The 23,002-nt window shown below is 37.1% G+C and overlaps 1 protein-coding gene across 2 annotated transcripts in view; it reads left to right on the plus strand.

Annotated features, from left to right (window-relative positions):
- Unc5c (unc-5 netrin receptor C) overlaps positions 1-23,002 on the plus strand; it is a 335,223-nt gene that overhangs the window by 242,934 nt on the left and 69,287 nt on the right. For both annotated transcript variants that reach the window (XM_026783907.1, XM_026783908.1), the window contains exons 4-5: positions 2,791-2,894; positions 22,020-22,200. In XM_026783907.1, the coding sequence (XP_026639708.1) occupies positions 2,791-2,894; positions 22,020-22,200 (285 nt within the window). The remainder of the gene's footprint in view (positions 1-2,790; positions 2,895-22,019; positions 22,201-23,002) is intronic.

The following is a 23,002-nucleotide window of genomic DNA, read 5'->3' on the forward strand; positions in this document are numbered from 1 at the left end:
CAGCATGCTGCATTCAAACGCACTGTCCCATAATCATGAACAATGCAGTAGGTGCTCAGAATGCTCATTTCTCCAGGTACACATACCTCCCAAACTAATGACTGATCTTCATAACTGTGCCACATTGTGCTGCTGACCTCCAAATGTCTCCTTAAATTTTAGTTCGAGTAGTCTCTCTGTCACCTTCTTCTTTGGGTTTCCTCCCACCTCTCCATTCTCTCCGTGTCATTTTTCTTGGGAGTCCTTCTGCTTCAATATTTCTGCCCTGCTTTCTTTAGGCCGTGGTCTGTCCCCTGAACACGTTGGTTTCCAGTGTGTCAGCCACTGCTGAGACAGCCAAGCCCATTAAGTGTTTCTCAGGGAAGGAGATGGTCACCACAGTGAACATTTGGCATTTTTTTACATCCACTTATTTTGACATATCATCAGAGAAAGGTAATCCTAGAATATAGTAAGTAGAGATATGTGATGACAATAAGCATAGTGCTATATAAAGAACAGTTTCACAAAGAAATGACAAAGTCCCTAAATTTAATAGGACTGTAGAGTATAACCTAGACACTCTGTATAATTCCATTTGAGCATCATGTAGAAAGACTAAACTCAGTATGCAACAAGGGAACGTTATCTTCCCCACTTTCTTGTCCAACTCAACACTTTGCATTTTGATATAATGCAGTAACACCAAATGTAGCAAGTCTTGCCTGCTGATGCTCTCCAAATACCCAGATCTCCTGGAGTTATAATTTACATACATTGAGGAATTTCTCTCCTCTCCTCTTCTGTTGTCAACTATCAACTAAGTCTGTGATCCTCTTATCCCCACCACTCTACACAATCTGGTTCTTAACTCTGACTCCTTACTCCTCCTGTAATCCATCTGTTATAGTGAGGGTAATATGGCAGATGATCTCAATTATTTGGTCTTGGAGCTTTGGCCATTGCTTACAGGGCAAAAAAGGGTTCTAATTAACATGCCTCAGCTTATCTTTTAAATCTTGTTTCTGTATCTGACACATCTTCACCTTAACCTTCAAATTTTACCATAAGCATGTATTTTAAGTATCAGTTATTAGTTCAGGTGAGATGGAATCTCTTCAGAGTCATTTTATGCAAATAAGACACACCATATAGAGAATGTTTTATCCTATAAAAGTTATTAGCTACTATTTTTTCCCATTGGCAACCATGCTTATCAAAACCCTCACCTCAGTGCAGATTAAAAAAAAAACAGTAGTTACTGTAACAAAGAGAATATTTTTATATTCTTGTGGGGGCACAAATGTACTAGAAAGGATTAGAAGAGGTGTATGGTGGTGGCAGGATATATAAAAGCAAAGGTTAGCACATTCCAATACAGTACCCATTATTTTGCTGTGAGATTATGGATAACTTAATGAGCATATCACTCGTTTGTAAAACAGGAATATAGTTGAGATATCTCTCAGGTAATAATGATCATTTGAATCCTAAGTATTCATCGCAACAATACACCCAGTCTCATGATAATCCTCTCACGAATGCCCCTCTGACAGCATTTCTCTCATCCTTCGGAGAGGCTCTTGTCTTACCTCAGTTCACATCCAGCCATCATTTTCTTACAACCACCAGAATCTTAGAAGAATATCTTCTGTCAAGAAATGCAGCAATATAACAAATATATAAGTAAATTTTTCCCTCAGTGACTTTTTATAGACGGTAGTTTCTAGAAGGAATGTACGAGAGCGCATGTCTGAAGTCTAAGATTTCCACCCTGTAATTTAGTAGGCTACAATGGTTCTTTCAGATTCTTATACATTTATCAAGGGCATAGATTAAAGGACAGAGCATTCATTTTTTTTATTGAAACCCACTGATTAAACTTAAGATACTGTTGTATTGTAGAGAATTGAGATGTACTTTACAAAGTAAAATTTGAGAGGTTCTTAAGAAATGACCTGAATATATTTCACTTGAGAAAAGTAGACAAAATTTATTTAGAGTATAAAGCCAAACTATTAAAAAAAATTTATCTCATTCAAGGATGTGTTAGTTACAGATGTCTCCAACAGTACGTACCTGTGATGTCTGTAAGATGATAGGCTGGTTTCTGACATTTTCATCTCTGTGTTATTTTCCAAAGCTGTTTCATCTTGCCATAATAGCTCTAACCGTACAAGCACATAATTAGGTACTTGGCATGTTTGAGAAGAAATGAATACTTAATCTCATTGAAAACGGCTACATGATTAGAAATTAAATTCCTTCTAGACTATTCTCAGTAACTACCCTCTGTGTTCCCTTGTGTTTTAAAGACATTTCCAGAAGTCATATGCCATATTTATGGATCCTCAAAGGGTCCCATTTTCTAACCTCACCAGAAGCTCACTTTTGATTTCTGAATAAAAATATCTTGAAGTTACTATAACCTTAATAATATCAATTGTATGAGAAAAAAATATATATGGAACTCTGTCTTTTTAAGATTTAAGACATTACGGTTATTTAAATTAAAAATGTGACCATCACAGTAGGTAACCAAGAAATAATAAAGCACAATGAATGGATTTAAGTAGTTAATAAAATGATCTATAGAATATTTTTTATTGTTGCTTAAATTCAGTACAGTTAAAAGCCTTTAACTTTCATAATTTCTTCCACATAGAATATTACTTCTCAGATTTTGGTATAATATCAACAAATGCATAAACTATAAAGATGTAAAATAATAAATTGGGTAAAGTTTTGACACTTTCTGTAAGATTAATGTTATTTAGTTTTGACATGTACTTTATTGCCTGAACCTTCTAGATCTACGGAAGACATTTGAGCAGGAACCCTTGGGAAAGGAAGTGTCTCTGGAACAGGAAGTCTTACTCCAGTGTCGGCCACCTGAAGGGATCCCAGTGGCTGAGGTAACAAAAATGCATTGCATTTAGCAGTTGGCACTTAGTTATTCTAACAGAGGCCTAATCCATGGCTAATGGTGCAGTGAATTAGGGCATGGCATGATGAATGGTTGGTAATGGAGTCCTAACTGCCTGCTGCTGGCAAAACAGATTGATTAGGAACTGATTAATGACTTGGGAGTCAATTAGAATGCCCCACTGGACAAAACTACAGGCAGCATGGTTTAATTTTATCATTCTCTTTCAGAACAATCAGAAATAGTGTTTTACTTTATCTGGCACATATAGAAAGAGATGCTATGACTAAATGTGCCATCACTTGTATGATTCAGATGATGTAAAAAAAAAAAAAGGATCAGTGTAAGAAAGATATGCGTCTGTCTTATGAGCCTGCATTGCACATTCAAGTTTCTTTGGTTTTTATGTCATCATGGAGATCAGAAGAGCATATCCACTGTTATAGACATGATCACGTCCATCCAGTAATATTTTAATTAGCTTATGAATTCCTTTGGTTCTGCTTAAATGAAGCCTATGAATGGCTAGTGAAGGTTTTTTTTTTTTTTTTAATTTGGCTTGACTTTTCATTAGCAGCAATGTGTTGCTCTTTGAAAGGGGCTGTATTTGAGAAATTGCCTTGCATGACCCAGAGGAAAATGCATGCTCCCCTGGGGATACTCACCATAATGTTATAGCATCCTGTTGAAGGAAACTAATACTATGTCTTTTATTTGTTAACAAATACCTTCAACCTCTAAAAAAAAAAAAATCCCTTTACATGATTAATAGAAGACTACCTCAGAGTGCCTAACATGATTTGCTATAGAGTTCTACAAATCCAAAACACTTTCATTTGAAAACATTTATTTGTTAAGAGTCCTTGCTAGCCTCAAAGCTTCATGAAGTCATTTGAAAGTTTACTCTATATTGCATATGTGAAAAAAGACATATACCAGTTGCCATTCAGATATAAATATGGATTCAGTGGACATGCATCGACTCATTTTTCATACAATAAAATCCTGAAATTCTGCCTCTCCAAGAAATAAAAAGCCAATATGAAACTTTTTAGAGACTAATTAAAAATCATTCATTTACTGTTGGATTCCTCATGGCTTTTCAGTCTTGAAGGTTGGTACAAAGTAGGAATCAGCTGAGGTATTCAGGCTCACAATAGCAAACAGCATCTGGTTCTTCTGAGTTCATACTGGAAACAAATTATTTGAAAATACACACAAAAAGGACTCCATTTTCCTGCCATAATATTTATATTTCCGTTCCTAAATTGCTAAACCACATATTTCCTTTTCATGTATTTCCTTTTTACTCTGAAAAAATGGGAACTATTTTCCCTTATAATGGGCATCTCAGGAATCATCTGCATCATATCAGAAATTGCGTGATTATCACTCACTATCACACAATACTGTATCAACATCCTGCTTCCCCGAAACACAGGCTGATTTAGTGTGGCTGAAATGAAGGACACTCTTCTCTATCCAACATTTCATTTTAGTTATGCAATAGTGCATCTGTCGCCTTACTTGTGGTTTTAAGGCAAAGCACCTCCAAAAGCCACTGTGAGTTCTGAACATCCTTCGATCAGCATGGACATCCATAATTTGCAGTCTCCTCTAACCATTCAATGAGCAGCATAGGCACCCATAGCCTTGATTCTACTCAAAACAACTTAAAAGCAGAAGATCCTCAGAAACTGACTCTTGCAGAGTCTTACAGAGAAATCATGCTACTCATGCTACTTTTTTTTTCCATCTCAACAAAGTAGTTCACTTTGTCAAGGAGTGAAGATTCATGACTTCAAACTAATTGGCTATGAATTTTATGTGTATCATCACTGGGGAAGAGTCTAATTAACATTTGGCAAGCTCAAAAATCATATACCCATTTGACATTCAGAGAACTATATTTAATACATATTACTTTTTCTTTTCTATTTTTTTCATTCAGAAGAGAGATCAAACGTACATGCTTAAAAGCAGGCTAATAAACTCCTGTGTAGATTCTTTTTAACACCATTAAAATCACCAAGATCAGAAAGCCAATGGCTGTCTTAACATGACACTTTCCAGCAGCTGGGTGCCCAAGAGCAACAGAAAAAATGTAAAAATAATGGGATGAAAGATAGCTTGGGAGCTAAAAGATTATTTGATCATTTTAGTTCTGATAAAAAATGCATTCAGTATTTTATTTTCATTTATTTGTTTAAGGATTTTGAAGGCATAAATGTGGCATAAAATAAGATGCTGATCTTAATATAAAACCAGCAGGTAAAATGTCTGTGTTTTATGATCATTAGATGAGCCCTAAGGAGGTCATCCTAGAGACCTGTGTGCTTTACCGCTTCTGAGAAAAAAAAAAATCAGGCAGTGATTGTTCAGTGAACACTTAGCTGGTCAAGTCAGGTGATCTTTGTTTTACATGCATGTGGGTAGCTTCATGAAGGAAGACACATTCTTTGCAGGTTATTAGGAAGATGAAATTTTCTTTTAGCTCTCAAAACCACCCATCTTTATAAAAGAGTCTAGCCTCATTTATGAACACACTGCATTTGTGCATATAATGTCATAGCCGTTGCTCAGGTGACAACAGTGGGTTTCCTCCATTTGGTCATCCTGTAGTCTGTTCTATGGAACAGCAACTGATTTCCTTGCAAAAGTCCTGGTTTGAATCCATGCATGATCATGGTTAACCCTCTCACTTTAGGAACAATATTTAAACCTTTGTGACCCAGATCTTTCAGTCATGTAAGAAAGATAATACTATTCATATTCTATGTGTTTGTCATATTTAATAACAGCGCATGAAAACTACTTAAACCTATTTAAAGCCATAAAGAACTATCAACCATTATTTATATTAGTATATTGTGTTACCAACTCCTGGAAGATTGAACTCAATATTATAGTCACTAAACTTTGCTCACGCTAAGCACCCTGGGATACATGGAGGAGGAACTTTTGCTGGAGAATCTCCATGATACCTTCTATTTTCTATAGTCATTGGTTTGCTTGAAGACCATTAGTGCTACAGATAAATATAATTTAAAGCAGGACTTGGCCTTCTGCTAATGCTAATCAAATCACCTGCTGTATTACTTGTCTCACTGTTGTAACCAAACACCTGACTAGCAGGAACTTGAAGGAAAAGGGGTTTGTTTCAGGCTCACAATTTAAGGAAATACAGTCAAATGCAATGGGGAAGGCACATCAGGAGCAGCACGAGACAGTGATTCGCATTGCAGCTACAGTCAGAAAAAAGGACAGGAAGTCAAGTGGGTATTACAAACCCCAGTGCCCATCCACCCCCCCTCCAAATAGCAAACCCTGATGCCCACACTTCTGCCCCAGTCACCCACTTCCTCCAGCAAGCTTCCACCTCCAAAAAGTACCATGAGATTGCAAAATAGAACTGTCAGTGGGGGGAGGGGGGCAAGTACTCAAACACATGAGCCTATAGGGAATATCTCACATTCAAACCATAGTACTGGCAAATGTCATGGAGTTCTGCTGTCTTGGCTCCACTCTAGCATTAGTTACTGTCTTTCATCTGGTCCTCCTGGTCCAACAATCCAACAACCCTTGTATTTCTCCCAAGGAGGAAATTTGAGCAGAGGTTACTCTTACTTTTCATAGATCTCTCTCTCTCTCTCTCTCTCTCTCTCGCTCGCTCGCTCCCTTGCTCTTGCTCTCGCTCTCTCTCGCTCTCTCTCGCTCTCTCTCTCTCCCATCCAAGATGTGATTCTTTAATCTGAACCATCAGAGCAGGATTCGAACTCACCAGGATCTGGATACTTAAAGCAAAAGATCATAGGGGATACTCATGATAGTCTCACTGAAATGATGAAATAAACAAACTGAAAGAAAGAAAAACCAATACCAGAAATAGCGTTGGGTAATACTGCATAATATTTTCATAGCCTGTTGCTAGGATCAATCCAGAAATGATTCTTTCTTCCCCTTTCTGATGGTATTTGACTCCATTTTAATAACAAGTCTTTCTCTTCTCTCTCTAAAGAAGCAGGAAAATTAATATGCTATAGAGAGGGTGCTGGGCTCTTCCCAAGGCATAATAGCAGCTCTCTATGAAACTAATCCCGCTCTGCTCATTTCAACTCATGCCTGGAAAATGTTACCATCACACAGCAAGCCTGAGATGCTTTATCTCATCAGTTTATTCCTTCTGGGATCATTGCTTCAAACCATCAATGGATACAAGGCTTTTTGGCATGGTAGAAGGGACAAAACAGAAAATTTCACTAAAACCTGTGATTTGTTTCACCTTTAACAAGGGGATAATTGCTTCCCTAATTATAATTGAGCTATTTCTCATAGGAGTTTAATTGGAGGAAGGGGGCACAGTGATCAACTTATTGACCCAGTTGAGCTCAAAAACTGTCTTCTTATTTATCAACATTTGCATCTCTAATTAGTGGTGGGAAAATATGGGGTGAGATGTGAAAGAATACATTGCTTTGCCAAGTTTCGTCATGATAAATAGGAAGCAGATTTTTTGTTGTTGTTGTAAGTAGATACTGACAAGACCAAAACCTAGTGGCAGCTAGAAGAGCTACCAAATGTGCACCATCAGGTGGCTTTCAGTCTAATTGCTTCTTAATACAGCTATTGAGGAATACCTCACAAGCCATGCCACCCCTTAGAATTCATGGCAATGAATTTTCTGCCATGTGCATTGTTTACCAAGAAATGTGTCACGTTTTTTGCAGGTAAGAGAGGCTCAGAGAGTTGTCCTCATTTGACAGGGAACCTTGCTCCAGTATCTTTAATGTTTGTTGGAATTTTTTCCTCTGTTGTGTATTACAGCATGGAGAGTTAGAAAATAGGTTTTCAAAAGTCTTATATCTTCATAGTGGTCATTTAAACCTTGCATTGCTCCAAGGATATTTTCTACTGTTACCTTTATGGTATTTTTCTCCTAATCTGTGTCTAATACTTAATACACTGAGCTCCACACAAAGTCTGTGCACATTTAAATTAATGACAAAATTAACATTCAACACATCAATTTGCATAACAAGTGTAAGCTATAAAAGACATTGTCTTACGAGTTACAGATTTCAGGTTCAATTTTCGAACATGCGTAGTGGTTCCTTAGAGGCTATAGATGCAAAATGCATATTCTATCTTCTATCATCAATCTGTTGATTCAAAAATTATTTTCTGTAGACTCACTGTGCACCCAGTATTCTTATGATTGTTCTGAAGAGGGAAAGCAAAAGGCAGAAAGAAGGCATTTCCAGGAAAAGGGTAATAAGGCAAGGACAGCTGTGTGAGAGAGGAAAAACAAAACACAAGGTCGAATGAGGTGGTTACAGGGGGTTGAGAGGGTTCAAGGAAAGTTTCTCTGAAGAGATAAATTTGCACTAAGATACAGGAGACAGGAAGGAGCCAGTCTTTAAAAGAATTGGGTCAGAAAGCTCCAGGCAGCAGAGGCAGTGGCACAAATCCCCTCAGGAGCTGATGTTTTCAAAAGAAGGAGGCTCTCATCTGAGAGTCAGCAAAAGGAAGACATTCGGTGTCAGTGAAAGAGTTCAGGGACTCTGGTCATAAGTCACTCAGAACCACTTTTACATGTGTGGGACATCACCAAGGATTTTAAATGAGACATTTTCACAACCTGATTCGTGGCTTTAAAAGGTCAGTCTTACTACTACTTGGAAAATAGCTTTCCAGAGTATACGAGTAGGGGTGAGAACATGACCTAGGGTCCATGATTGGCTCTCATCAATGTCTAAACAAGAGAGCACAGCTGCTTATCCTAAGGTGAAAGTAGAAGGTAGGAAGAAAAGTGGGGAAACACAGAACATATATTTTTCTGAGTATGCCATTTAAATATGACTTTCTGAAATGAAGAAAATATGTAAATTACTTGTTCTGTCTTGAGAAGGTATAATCTTCCATGTCCACCTTCAGCAAACCTACTAAAAGGAGCGACTTGTAGATGACCTACAACAAGTTGTCAATAAAGTCTTTGTCTACATCAAATAGCATCGGTGCTTCAGTCAAGAGCCAAGCCCTGAAGAGACTCATAATAACAGGGCAGAGGGGCCTTTTATTTTAAAGACCCTTCCTTGTTAAAAATGAAAAGTTAGCTTCTATTCTTTGATCATTCTCTTGCTTTGGGATTTCAAAGACACTCCATATGCCTACAGTCTGTACTTACCTCAGTGTGGATGGGGGAAAAAACGTCTCTAGAGAACAGAAGGTTTACATTTCCTGATGATGGTCAGACAGCGCACTCTTGAATACTTTCCATTGGTTAAAAAAAAAAAAAAAAAGAAAAGAAAGGATAGGAAATGCTTATTCGGAAGTCAAACTCTTAGAAAAAGTAGTAATAGATTAGTAGTTCATCAATGGGTTTGTCTATTTATAGCCCTTTTATTGTCAAAAATTCAGCCTTTTGAACGCAATTTAGGACTTACTTGTTCTCTTGTGTTGTGGTGTCATATATAGTCATTTACTTTGGGACATTTTTCTGGTTTTTAATTTTATTTCTCAATTAAACTTTATTACTTTAAGTTTTTTGTCCATTTGCTTTTATCTCTCCATGCTTTAAGTTCAGTTTTAGAAGTTTACAGAGTTGGAGACTAACTCGCCTCCACAATATGGTCTGTGTACATTCAGCTCTCAAAAGCAATGAGCCAGACATATGTGCAATTAAGGGAGGAAAACAAATTCCCTTTCTTGGCAAATTCCTTCGTACTGCAGAAGTTACAATAACTGAGCAAAATGTCACTGTAGTTTCCATTGGAATTTTTTTTAAATTCTTTGCCCATTTTATTTTTACAATTGCCTAAAGATAGAATTTCAGCTCGCTTGAAAACTAACACTTCTGAGAACACAGAAAACACCTTTATTTTCACAGCCCTATGAAAAGGCATAAAGAATATTGAATAATGGCCATCAAGAAAGAAGCAGATGAATGTTTATTTTATTGCAGATCTAAGAAGCATATAACTGCATAACTAATGTGACCTACGATAGTTGAAATGCTTTATGGGTTATTTGAGATATACAAAAGGGACAGGAAGATATATATTGCAAATGGAGCAAGCAAAAAAAAATAAAAAATAAATAAGAGAATCCTGCAACTTTCAACCTGTGAGCAGGTGGAGCCAACACCACTTAAGGGGTCCATACAGAATGTTAGTCCCCTCTAGATGTCTTTTAGAATTGAGGCCTCCTTCCTCATGTGCTGTAGAGCGGTTCCATGTGGACACAATCTGAGAATTTCTTAGGTAGAATTGTAGGCTCTCCTACCCTATCCACAACCACTTCGTCAGCATCTGCATTTTGACCAGTGTGCAAATATATCTTAAACTGAAGCCTTCCCCTGAGAAATATCTGGAAAAGCTGTCAGCAATGCCCAATCCTTAAATACTGACTTAGCAGGTTCCGTATACATTGTGATTACTATAACTTTTAAATCTGTTCATAGATTTTCTAAAATCTATCATATTTTAAGGTGAAACTATCAAATAAATTAATAATAATAATAATAATAATAATAATAATAATAATAATAATAATAATACTTCAGACTTGTCACTTGTAAACCAGTCGGTGAAACTTGGCAGACTCCCAGGGGCTATCAAATGCAACTTTGAGAAGCTTAGCTTGGCTGAGTGTGCATTTTATAATTGCCCAATAATTGCTTTTCCCATTTGTTTGATTAATGTACCTATATACTATTCTCTACGAAATCCCCACTCTCACTGATGTACACAAGCTTCAGAGTTCTGTTGTGTTTTCTAGTGCAGTGTTCTGGCACAGTGGTCCCCAATTTGCTATTAACAATATAACCTTTCTGATAGATGTGAATTTTTCTACATAATGGTTGCTGGAGTCACTTTTTCATCTTGGCTGACATGTGGCAGTTTCTGTGGTTAATTAGGACAAATGTGCCAATTATGTTAATGTTTCTCCCGATACCAATCAGTGAATAATTAGACACAACACATCTGTCTTTCACGGGACAGGAAAATAGAAAAGTATAAGGTGCTTGGCTTCTTATATTGACATATATGATTAATCAATCCCAGGGTCAGCAAGTTTTGTGTTAAAAGGATACAAGGTGCCCGTGGCCATTGAGGTTCTGAATACCTTTCAAAAAATGAGGAAGGGCCTCTACAAAGAATTTAAGTTATCTTTTCATTCCAAATAATTACATTCCCCATTGGTAAAAATGTAGTTATGTTAAATACTCACTTATCTCCAATATATCAAAATAAACACATTTTGTATAGAGGTATTTTAAACTCTCAAAAACACTTTAGATTCATTGAAATAAAATATTATACTAATTCAGCCTTGGTACCTGAGTGAAAGGATTTTGATTATTCACAAGATACCATGATAATCCAGTTTGGTAAAATCTCTGTTTATCTCTTTCTATGTGAGTAAACTTCAAAGACTTCTGGTTAGTGGAAAATTAATGTTATTTCCGTTCCAATTTTATTGGCATTCACAGTCCACATTTTGTAGCACTGTAGAGAAAGAAGTTGTATCCAAGTTATTTAGTACCATAAGCAATATCTCCATTCTTGGGTTGACAGTGCAAGTATAAAGAAAAGACTTATGAAATCCACTTATTTTCTTTTCACATAGTCACAGAATGTACTAATATAAAGCTTGTGGATTTGTTTACAGTTCAAAGTTTATATTTCCTAGTAAACATAGGTTTATATATTTATATATTCAGCATTCAACAGTGTTACACTATGTAAACTTATCATCTAAAAAATCTCATCAGGTGCAACCCTAGGGTTTGTATTATTGAGGCTTCAATATAGTATTTCACTTGGTTTTTTTCCTGTAATTATTATTTTACTTTTTTCATACTTTTATTTCTATAGTTGCTGATAATTTAAAATTTAAGTTCTACACACTTAAATGCACTCATTAGAATTAAACAGAACAAAAACCTCAGTTTCTGTATTGTGCAGCCTATGCTAAAGTGCTAGAATTCATGTGAGCTCCAGCAAGTGACCCAGATTGTGAACTGACGACTGGTTCTACCACTGCAAACCCTTCCCTGGGGCAGCACTGCTTCACATTCCTCTAGATAATCCTTTTTAAGGTTTTCAGGAAATGGATGCTGCAATAGTCCAGTGGTTAAAGTGCTTGCCACATAAGTTTGAGGACCAGAGTTCAGTTCCCTAGAACCCACATAAAATGACAAGTATCGGTATAATTCCACCTATAATTCTAGCCTACCTAGGCAGAGATGGGGAAAATGCAGAGCAGAGCAGCAGTTGGTCAGAAAATAAAACTGCAATGTCCATTTCTAATTTTTCCTTACAGTGATTCTTTAAATCAAAAAAGCATATAATATTATATGTGAATCATGCTGTCATATTCCCTTTTTGGTCAGGGAATTGAGAAAAATAAAGAATTAAGGAAGAGGTTTTGCTTGTCTCACTTTTTTTTTTTTTTTTTGCTAAACCCACAAATATTTGAATTTGATTATTCAGTGGTAAACATGACATGGTTATATTTGTAGCAGAACTTTTAACATAAAATCATGAAGCATTATTAGAAATAATGCTTGAATGACAACCTTACTTAAATAACTCCCCATTTAAACCCTCTCAGCTATAAGAACATTATTAGACAGAAGTTTTGGGTCGGTATTAGATAGTATAACTGTTGTGATATTTGATTAGGAAAGTGAGGGGGTGACTGGAAGTGGGCAAATGAGTTGTCAATCATGATTTATCCTATAGAAATTAAGAGCTCTAAAGAGACAAGTTATTGAGAACCATATAGAGTTTTCTGTCTTTGTCCATGGCATAACTTAAAAAAAATTAAGTATAAAGTATTTAGGGAGATGGTAATAGACAATGTTTAAAATTTGAAAGTTATAAAATGGTGGAGTGGCTTCCCAAAACTTACAGAAGCCTGGGCCACTGAGCAGTAGTTTACTACAAAATCTTGCTTCCTCTAACAATACAGCCAGAACTACTGACTTTTATGAAATACCAGTAACCGTGAGACTATAAAACGATGCATCTAAAAACCATAAAGGTTTTTTCTCAAATCAGACCATACAACTTAAGTTGGCAGTTTTTATACACCTTTGCTAGGAACACACAATGGGGATAGTATGCTTTAATCTTGGATTGCATAATCAAGTTGAGAATCACTCTTCTTCATTATTAAAATCATATTAGTGTTTGGAGAATTCCATGGCCAATCAATTGAACTAGGTGATGAAAGTATCAAGAAAATTCTTAAGCATACGATCCTCCCACAGTAAGATCTGGGAACTTATCCTTATGCACAAAGGCTAGAACTGCAGCATCTCTTCTGGACAAATATTGCAAGAAATTTTGGCTGTGAACAATGGACATGTCCATCACCAGGACAGATGACGAACAGAAGAGTTTCAAGTTGCATTTATTTATGTTGTTTGGGGCATACAGAGGATCAGTCTGTGGGTGCAGATCTGAGGACAATTTTCAGTCCTCAATCCTCTTTTTCCAACATGTGGGTCCCAGAGATTAATTCATTGGGTGTGAAGAAAAACTCCCTTACCTACTGAGCCATCTCACTGACCTCCAATGTAAGGATTTGGAAGCCAGTATTCACGGAATTTCCTACAGTGGTAAAATAAAAGCCATATACTTCCCAAATGTTTACTTTCCTGATAAGGTATTAAAAAAATTTAAAGATACATTATTTTTTATTTACTTACTTACTTATTTATTTTTTTTTTTTTTTAGAGAAAAGGTTTTGAGCCTGTCCTGAAACTAGCTCTTGCAAAATAGGCTGGCCTTGAACTTAGAGAGATCCACTTGCCTCTGCTTCCCAAGTGCTCGGATTAAAGGCATACACTACCACCACCTGGCTAAAGATACATAATTTTTAACAGAAACACTTAAAATACCCTATTTTGACTGTAGCCTCTGAGTTGAGCTTAGCACCAGAGGAAAAGCCGTTAAGACTATCAACTTCCTCCTGATTCCATATACATTCACTCTGCTATCTTAATAAATCTTCCTGCAACCTCTAAGTAGTTCTTCATTTTATAGAAGTAAAGATTATTGACAAGTCTGTTTGATTCTTGCATTTCCCCCCTCATGAGAAAATAATTTCATTTTGAAATTTGGCTGCTTGGAGTTGTACAAATTGTATGTGGCCTTATTTGACTGATTTCCATAAGCAAATCAGATATCTAGACAAAAGAATTTCTTGGAAAAATTTCTTTGTAAGGTGTTGAATTGTTTCACTGGGTTTTTAAAGGTATAGTGAGGGTATTTTATGGCACTGCATATAGTTACTATCTGCATATATTTTGCTAAATAAGGAAAATCTTAGAATGTAGAAGTCTACTCCTGAGTCAATTATTTTAAAATAAACAGCTATCAAGTTGAAAGAGAGATCAATGTGAAGAGAGATTACGATTGATCCTGCATTTGTTATGCTTTTTATATTTGTTGAACATCTAGTTGGAATTATAGACATAACTTAACAAAACCTAGGGCTGCAGCTGATGGTTTGGAAATTACCAGCCATAAGTGAAGCAAGTATATAGTCATGCAGTACACAGGAGCCTTCGGGTCTCAGGCACAGTTGCAGTGGGGTGTCTGTGGAGATTTGAGAGTCCTGGTACCTGGGCCCTTCCTCAAAACAGTAAAATCAGAGTCTTTTCAAAGGGCTCTAGGCAAAAAGATCCTATAAAAAGACTCCTGTACAATTCTGGAGCACAAAGTGCAGAACCACTGATGTAAATGAGAGAGAGGATAAAATGGGACCATGAAATGGTTGCCTAGCAATACGTAAAACTTAAGAGGCCGTGTTTTCCAAGGCACACCTAGGGCAGCTACTTGCCATATCAAGGTGAATAAGATAAGTTTCCTCTGTAGTGAATTTAGGACCACTGGTTGTCTCTGAAAAGAAAATCTGAGTAGAATGATGGACATTACTCCAGAGAGCTGTCATCTAAAGATTGTGTGAACAAGTGAATAGATGGGGACCAACAGTATTGTAACTTTCATAAGATTAAAGAGGCTGATGCATGACTGTTGAACAGGAAAGACACATCAGATTAAGTGGAGAGCTATAGAGATATTGAGTGCCTTGCTGGTGATGGAGAGGCTCAGAAGGTCTAAGCAGTAAAATAATATGAATCACCAGTGGCTACAGTTTCTGGGGGTAAAATCTTAGCAACCTGGAACTGCAGATGGCTTTGGGAGTGGTACATAAACCTTCAGGTTATTTCTCTGGATAAATGTTCTCTCTTCCCTATTTGCTGATGCTTTCAGCTAGAACTGAAAGAGTGCAATTTTGTTTGCTGTTCTTTGATTGAATGTTGAAACAGGATTCACAATGTAAGATTTTTCTTTGCAGAACTGTATCACATTCTCACTCAGCATACTTGCCGCAGAGCAAGAATATCACAAACCACAGCATGTCTAGATCTAACATTATGAATTTCAGTTCCTGTGTGTGTGTGTGCAAAGAGACAGTTTCCTTAGGATAGATCATAACGGGATGACGCTTGACTTTTTTTAATGTACCCATTGAAAATATTTTTAACCATCTTTCACTTGGAAGTGACTAGAAGAAAATCTCATCTCTGATGTCTGATTTAAAGTGATAGAGATTATGAGATAAGTGCCATCCATTGGAGATAGGGTAAGGAGAGTGATATCACAAAGAACAAGTGTTGAGGAATAATTTGAAATACAATGACGAATAACTCATATATATGTATATGTATGAGTGTTTATCGTGTTTCTTATGTTTATTACCAAAGTAGAAAGAAACATCAGATTTAATATTGATAAAGTATCCGCAATTAAAAATACATTCTACATATGCTTTTAGAAAGTGATGCAATGATGGCATCTTCTAAGAGGAATAGAAAGCATTTTTACAAGTTAATTTAATACTGTATTTTAATATATGCCAAACAGCTATTTGTAGATTCAATGCTTATGTACATAGTGTTAGATTATCATTTAAGATATAATGAATGGAGGTGACTTGAAAGAGGATAAATCTCACTGAAGTATAAAAGAACTCAGGAGCTAACATGTTTCGAGCATTTCAAATTATCATTATTTATTTCATATTTTGAGTTCTTTACTTTTGTCTCATTCTCACCTGTTAGTGTACTCTTAATTAAACACATATACTAATGATAATTTTAAACTATGCATTGCATATTAGGCATAGAGTATTTAACCCCCAAATCCTTATAAATTTAGTGTGTCCTAAAATTATTCTCATCTTGTATATAAGCAGCAAAAGTTGTATAGTGGTGAAACCAACCCAAAGTAGACACATATGACCTAAAATGACCAAGTTTAGCTTTGAACTCCGACAATCAATTCGGTCTTGGTGTTTGAGACTTTAGGAAATTAGGAAATGCCTTTTAAAATAAGATTCTCAGCTACACGGTAGATGATGCAAACCAAACATAACAGCAGAACATGCAAACACAACATTCTGGTATTGCTTTCTAGCTATTTGAGTCACCTTTAATAAAACTCCACACTTCTTAAACCCTTGAGAAAATGACATCAAATATGTCTCTAGATGACAGCAAAGGCTGCACTTACTGAACCCAAGAACAAAAGCTGAAGGGTGGTGGGGGGGGGAATCACTGCAGCCATGCCAAGTCACAGTTTGTGGCAGAAACCTTTTATTGCTTTCTGAACTTAAACCTATTTTTCTGTCTTCTTGAGTGTTTTATACACAGATAAAGATAACTACTAACTCAGAAAGAGCTCCTTGTTGTATAAATCAGTTGGCCAAGTGGATGAGATGAAATATAAAAGAAAAAATTGTGGGAATAGCCAAAATATGAAAAGAATTAGAGGCCAGAGCAGGTATTGATATTTGACTAACCAAGATTGCATTATGAATAAATAACATTGGAAAAATATAATCAATTACCATTCAATATGATAAAAATCTAGCACAATGAGGGCTGCTGGGTTTTTTTAATAATTTTATTTATAATATATTCAAGGAATTACTTCAAAATGGGGGAGTCATTTTCTCTGGCACTGCTGATTCTTGAGCTAGCACATGAAACATATTTTTTAAAATTAGATGTTACAGCTCTTGCATATTGATTTCTCTTGCTGACTCAGATAGTCATTTTAAATGATAAATAGAACTACTTTAGTGTATTTTTCTCTTCTATACATTTAAGATTTTATGATTGCTGTATCATTATGTCCAAGCCAAAAATAATAATTAAATATTATTTCAGCCCACTTGCCCTGTAAATATCTTTTTTAAAATCAATATCTTCTACTTTAATGTTAAGATAAAGCTGACCCAAGAAAACTCCATCAGGATTTAAGTGTTTCAAAACTCACTGTTTACAAAAAAAAGCAATGGAATTTTGAGTAATTAAACTGTTACTAGCACCATGCTCTCCTGCATGGATTCTTCGTGAGATTGGACCAACCACAACTCACTCTTTTTGCCCTCACTTTGTTTCTATCTTCCATAACACTGTTCTGCTCACAGATCCCCAAACCAGAAACTGCAGAGTTCATTTCATAGTCTCCTTTCCACATGCCATCAACTAAGGTTCTGCAGCCTGTATCCAAGCATGTGCTCTTCCTCACCCACCCCCATTACCCTAATGTCCTTTGCCTCTCAGTAATTGAAATCCCGTCACCAAAAGCAAGTGAAGATGTTAACACCACACACCAAGGTTCTTCCTCCATATTTTTCACCTTGGCTTCCCTTCATCTTAAAATGAGACCTATTATAATTGAGCATATACCACCTCCCCTTCTATAGAGAACTCTATCAACAGGCTCTTGCCTATCTGTTTTCCAGAACTTGATACAGTGCCTACACAGTCTATACTCAGGGTTTTTAAGATGAGTTAAAACCACAGATTGATCTTCTTTTCCTCTATGAGACAGTTTTGTGTGTCTCAGGGCCTAAGAACTTCCCATCTAGCCTTTGAATATCTGCTCCACCACCCAAGGACTTCTCTTTAAGTTATGGGCCACCACACTCAGTTTGTGTAGGCATGAGAATCAAAACGAGGGCTTAGTGAATGCTATGTACACATACTACCAACTCAAACACATACCTTGCCCTCTTTGTTTGCTTGCTTGTTGTTGTTTTTAAATTTTACCACTGTAGAGACTGAGCCCTGGCTGTCACTCATGCTAGACAAGCACTCTACCACTAAACCACAGGCCTAACATCTTAGGAAGCTATTTTGCCACAGATTTTATTCCTAGATAAGCTTATAGAAGTTACTCAATCACCACCCCCCTTTATTAAAAATTCTCTAGCAGTTACACAGCTTTAATATGTACTACGTAGACATCCCACTTTTGAAGAAAGACTCACTGACTGTAGGAAAGATAGACCTGGATTCAGATAGCAACAGGTTACTGAAAGTCTCCCAGAGAAACTGGATCTCAACTTCCATCTCATATAACTCTGCTAAGGTCACATAGAGGTAAGACAACTATACTCAAAGGCACTGGGAATTCTAATTCTCAATCTCCAGCAGAAAAATAGCCATAGCTAAATCTACTTAATTGAAATCATATTTAAGGGTCTGGTCCACACTAAAAGTATTTAGTCTTAATTCTAACAATAAAACACTTACAAGAACCTAAAAGTGTGAATAACAGATTTCACTCCACAATATGTCCTGTTTTCATTCATATGTAAGGAAATCCTGGCTAAGTATTGACAATAGACCAGCTCCAGTGCATAAGAGAAAGAGACAGCAGTGATACAAAGAAAAAATAGAGCTTGGCATGGTAGCCCATGCCTTTAATTATAGCACTTAAAGTACACATGCAAGAGGATCATGTATTCAAGGCCAGCTTGGGCTACATAGCAACCAAAAACTAGATCAAAAATCCATGCAGCTTATATTCTAGAGAAACAGAATGAGTAAAATTTATGTAAAGTAGATAAAGAAAATAAAAGAAAGAAGGAGGGAGGTTGTGGGTATAGGAATAAATGGTAGCTGAAGGTTCAAAGGCTGACCAGGAGCTGAAATACTGAAAATGTGTTATCTGAAAAAGGGGATGAGTTGGGTGAGGATAATAGAGCATTAGGACATTTCAGGAAAGGTTGACTCACACAGTGCCACCAAGAGCACTGGTTTTCATGGAAGCCCCTGCATCGGAGCCTACATTCTGAGAGATAAGGCCATGGGAAGAGTCAAAGTCAAACTCTGAAAGGCCAGTGTTTTCTGGCGACATAAGGCTCCACACTAGTTCACTGTAGATCCGGTAATGGGAGGGGGCGGGCAAGAAATCAGATGTCACCTCTTTATCAGTATTAATATAATTGGAAATTGTGCTGGATAAACTGACTATAGCCCGGATACCTATAGATTACTATAAAAATAATGGAGGTATCAGGTGATACCTGATGGCCTGATATTAAAAGCAAGATAGATGGGAGAAATTGATCTGGAACAACAGTGTAAAACGGAAGCACTTACCCAAACACAGGTTCAGGGGTTCGTTCCACTCAGGAAACCAAACACCTTCCACTTATAGAAGACTGCAGGGGAAACACTGATAACAAGAGGCATGAACTTTAGATGGGGAACTGAAAAAGTCAACATTCCAATAAGATGGCATTCTGGAAGATTTTGATGCCTGGTTCCACAGCAGAAGAACCATGACCTGTCTACACAGGATGGTCTGATCTTAGAGTAGAGGGTGTAACACATAAGGGTACAGAAATGCGGGGCAGTGTGAGACTTTACCAGAGTGTCCCTCTTCTTTTCTGTGTTGTTTTCCAATACTATGACCCACCATTCCTTAAAAGGCTGATATATAGGCCAATATGGGCAATTGCTCAAAACAGAACTTCTGTGATCAAATCAGTCAGTAAAGGAGAAGTACCTCAAGTACCCGGGGCATTCACTTCAACACAGGGGCTTCTCAGGTCCTAGATACCCTACCAGTCGTGGAGACAGTGGAATAAAAAGTGGCTAAATGCATGAAAAAAAAAAAAACCTATATACCAAACAATCAGGTTAGACTCTCAAAACCTCTGTCAATGGTGTAAACAGAATTCTTTCTTCCATGCAATAAACTTTTAAAATAACATAAAAGTTTGTAATATCCCCTGGATCTCTTTATGCCAATTGTGATTAGGGTAGTTTCCCTGTTGTTACACAGAATATCAGTCTGCATAGAAAAACCAGAAGCAAGCTGTGTCCCTAAGGACTGAATAGATCATTCTTTAAGGAGGTGCTCCAAGAAAAATGAGCAGGAAAAACATGAGCAAGTAGGGGGAAAAAAAAAAAAACAGACGAGGAGACTGAAAATTCAAATATAATCTCAGAATCAAGATTCCACATGATCCCATGTGGGAACCTCAGAGAACTGTACCGCAGAACTTACTCAGCTAGTACTTATGGGTCTGTTTATGCACAGAATTGTAACAGACAGGGAAGTTTGAGGAAAAAATGTAAACTCACAGACACAGCCAAGGTCAAGAGAATCCCTATGTCTGAGGGCTATCATTCAAGGAGGAGAAGAAGAATGGACTCTTGAGGCAAGCCTTATTCTGAGTACAAAAATCAGCAATCCCATCTTCAGTGAGCAAGAATGCTTTCTTTACCATAGGACAGATAATCAAGGGCAAAACTAGAACAAGAAATAATGAAGCCACCAATTAGTATTGTCAAGTAGATTTCCAACAGTTTGTTTTTGATACGTTACATACACACACATATAAATATAATGCAGCTAGTCACTGGCATCCTGTGTGGTCTGTGTCTGATAACAAAATTCATATTTAAAAATCTAGTTTTAAATGGATTCCTTTCCCTTTCTCAATACCATTAGTGCAAATATCAAGAATGTTTAACTGCTTGCAAATTTACATGATTACAAATAGTGACTCTCGTCTGTACCCCATCTCCTTCCTGTTTCTCAGGGGTATTGTTGGTTTTTGTTTTTCCCTCTTAATGCTGGCTTCTTGCCTGTGGATTAGAGAAGTATAACTGATTGTCCCTTGTCTTCCAGAAGTAACTTACAACCGTGCTGTGTCGAGTTCACAGACAGATTTAGAGATTAATTTCTAGACTTCTCACAGTGTTGAAGAAGCTCTTTAAGGTTTTGAAAATGGCAACAGTATTGACTCCCTCCCACTAAAGGTTACCTGTGTCCACATCCACTCTAATACAAGAGGGAAGTTTAACTGTGGTAAATATCAATGTTGTTTTCCTTTATGGAAAAAACTGGTTCACAGGGAAACAAATCTTGCCAGGATAAAAAATAGTTTACCCTCCAGAAGGACAGTTTGCATGAGAATATTTCTCCTCTTTTATTCAGAAAGGAAAGCACCACTGTTGTTAAATGAATTATATTTGCATAGCAAAACAATGATTGGATAGTGTTGAATAGTCAGTCACTATCTTAGGCCAGGTTGTCCAAAAAGAAAACTAAGAGCCAAGATTTGAATACTGAAAGTACTTATTCAAAAAGAGATTTGAGGGTGATTTAGAAACTGTTTGGATTGTGTTGGGGGTTGGAAGGGAAACTTTCCCTTCCCCCAAATCTTTGGGCTCATCTGCATCTCCAAATATGTGTTTGACTACATTTTAAGGTCTGTGCATTTTCGGGGGAATTTAATCCATATGTTGCAGAGAGGCTACAGGTAAATCATCTGAATGTTGCTTTATTAGAGCTCCATGATGTCTGAGCTTTTTTATGGCCTCACATTCTTTTCTGTAAGGCAGCAGCAGATAAGTTGCCAAGAGTAAACAAATCAAATAGCAAAAGGTTTGGGTTAGGTTTGAAATGCTTTGCCTGTTATTTTTGATTGGGTTCTGTGCTTGGCAGCGCTCATTCTCTATCCTGCCTGCAGGGCAAAGTAAAAACAATTTGAGCACTGTATTTCCCAACTGGTTCATTGACATTTGAGAATAATGTAGTACAGCCAGAATCAGCATGTTTGGCAGGTGAGTGATACTTAATATGACCTCAGAAAGTTACTTTCCTATGCTCAATGGTGGTTCATAGCATGAAACAATGTTGTACACACTACAGAACCCAGGTCAGGACTGGCAGCCATGCAGGACTCCAGACTGAGGATTTATCAAATTTTTCTCATGTATCTTTAGGTGGAGTGGCTAAAGAACGAAGACATCATTGATCCTGAAGAAGATCGGAATTTTTATATTACTATCGATCACAACCTGATCATCAAGCAGGCCCGGCTCTCAGATACAGCAAACTATACCTGTGTTGCCAAAAATATTGTTGCCAAGAGGAAAAGCACCACAGCCACTGTCATCGTGTATGGTAAGTGAGCTTCCATGGTATGGTGCAGCACGTGTCAAGCCATTCTGTGTCTCATTAATAACATTATTTTGTTTTAGAATCTCCAGCTACCAGTCTCTTTTAGACTCCCTCCACTGTTCCTTTTGATCTTGTGCATGGTCAGTAAGGTTTATTAAATTCCAGAAGGATCATTAAGAGTGGTGAAGTGGTAAGCCTTGGTAACCTACTGAACAGTCTGCTGCTCTTGGACATTTTGTTTCTCAAGGCAGGACGAGTACCAACAAGACCTGACTAAGTTTGGGACAGAACAAAGCACAAGACAGACCAATGATACTTCCGTTGAATCTAGACTCAGGTCTACAATTACAGAAACACAGGAAAGATGAAACAAACATATTCCACAAACACACTCATTGTCCCCCACCTCTGAACTTGCTTTCTTGCCTCCATCAAAGGACTATAGAGTCATAACAAAGACAACTGGGATAAAGGGACTGTCATTCCCACAACATGGAAGACGCCATTCTCTGGCCCCTCTCACCCTGCTCATCTCTAAATCTATTGATTCTCTTTAAGTGTCAAATAGTTCTACCCCTCATTTTGGTGTGACATCAACGCTATTACCTCCCTATGCTGTTGGCACTCCATTATCCCCTAGCTATTTCAGAAGGTGAGTTATTCCCCAGCTAAACTGTCAGCTGGTTTGTACCCAATTAGTTCAGGCCGTAGAGTTACAGAATTCTCAGAATGTTGGTTATATTGACATATTATCACAGAGAAAACTAAACACCAAATATTTAAGATGAGGCTTCCTCTTGAACAA

This window comes from Microtus ochrogaster, chromosome 21 (genome assembly GCF_000317375.1).
Source record: "Microtus ochrogaster isolate Prairie Vole_2 chromosome 21, MicOch1.0, whole genome shotgun sequence".
NCBI classification, from domain to species: Eukaryota; Metazoa; Chordata; class Mammalia; order Rodentia; family Cricetidae; genus Microtus; species Microtus ochrogaster.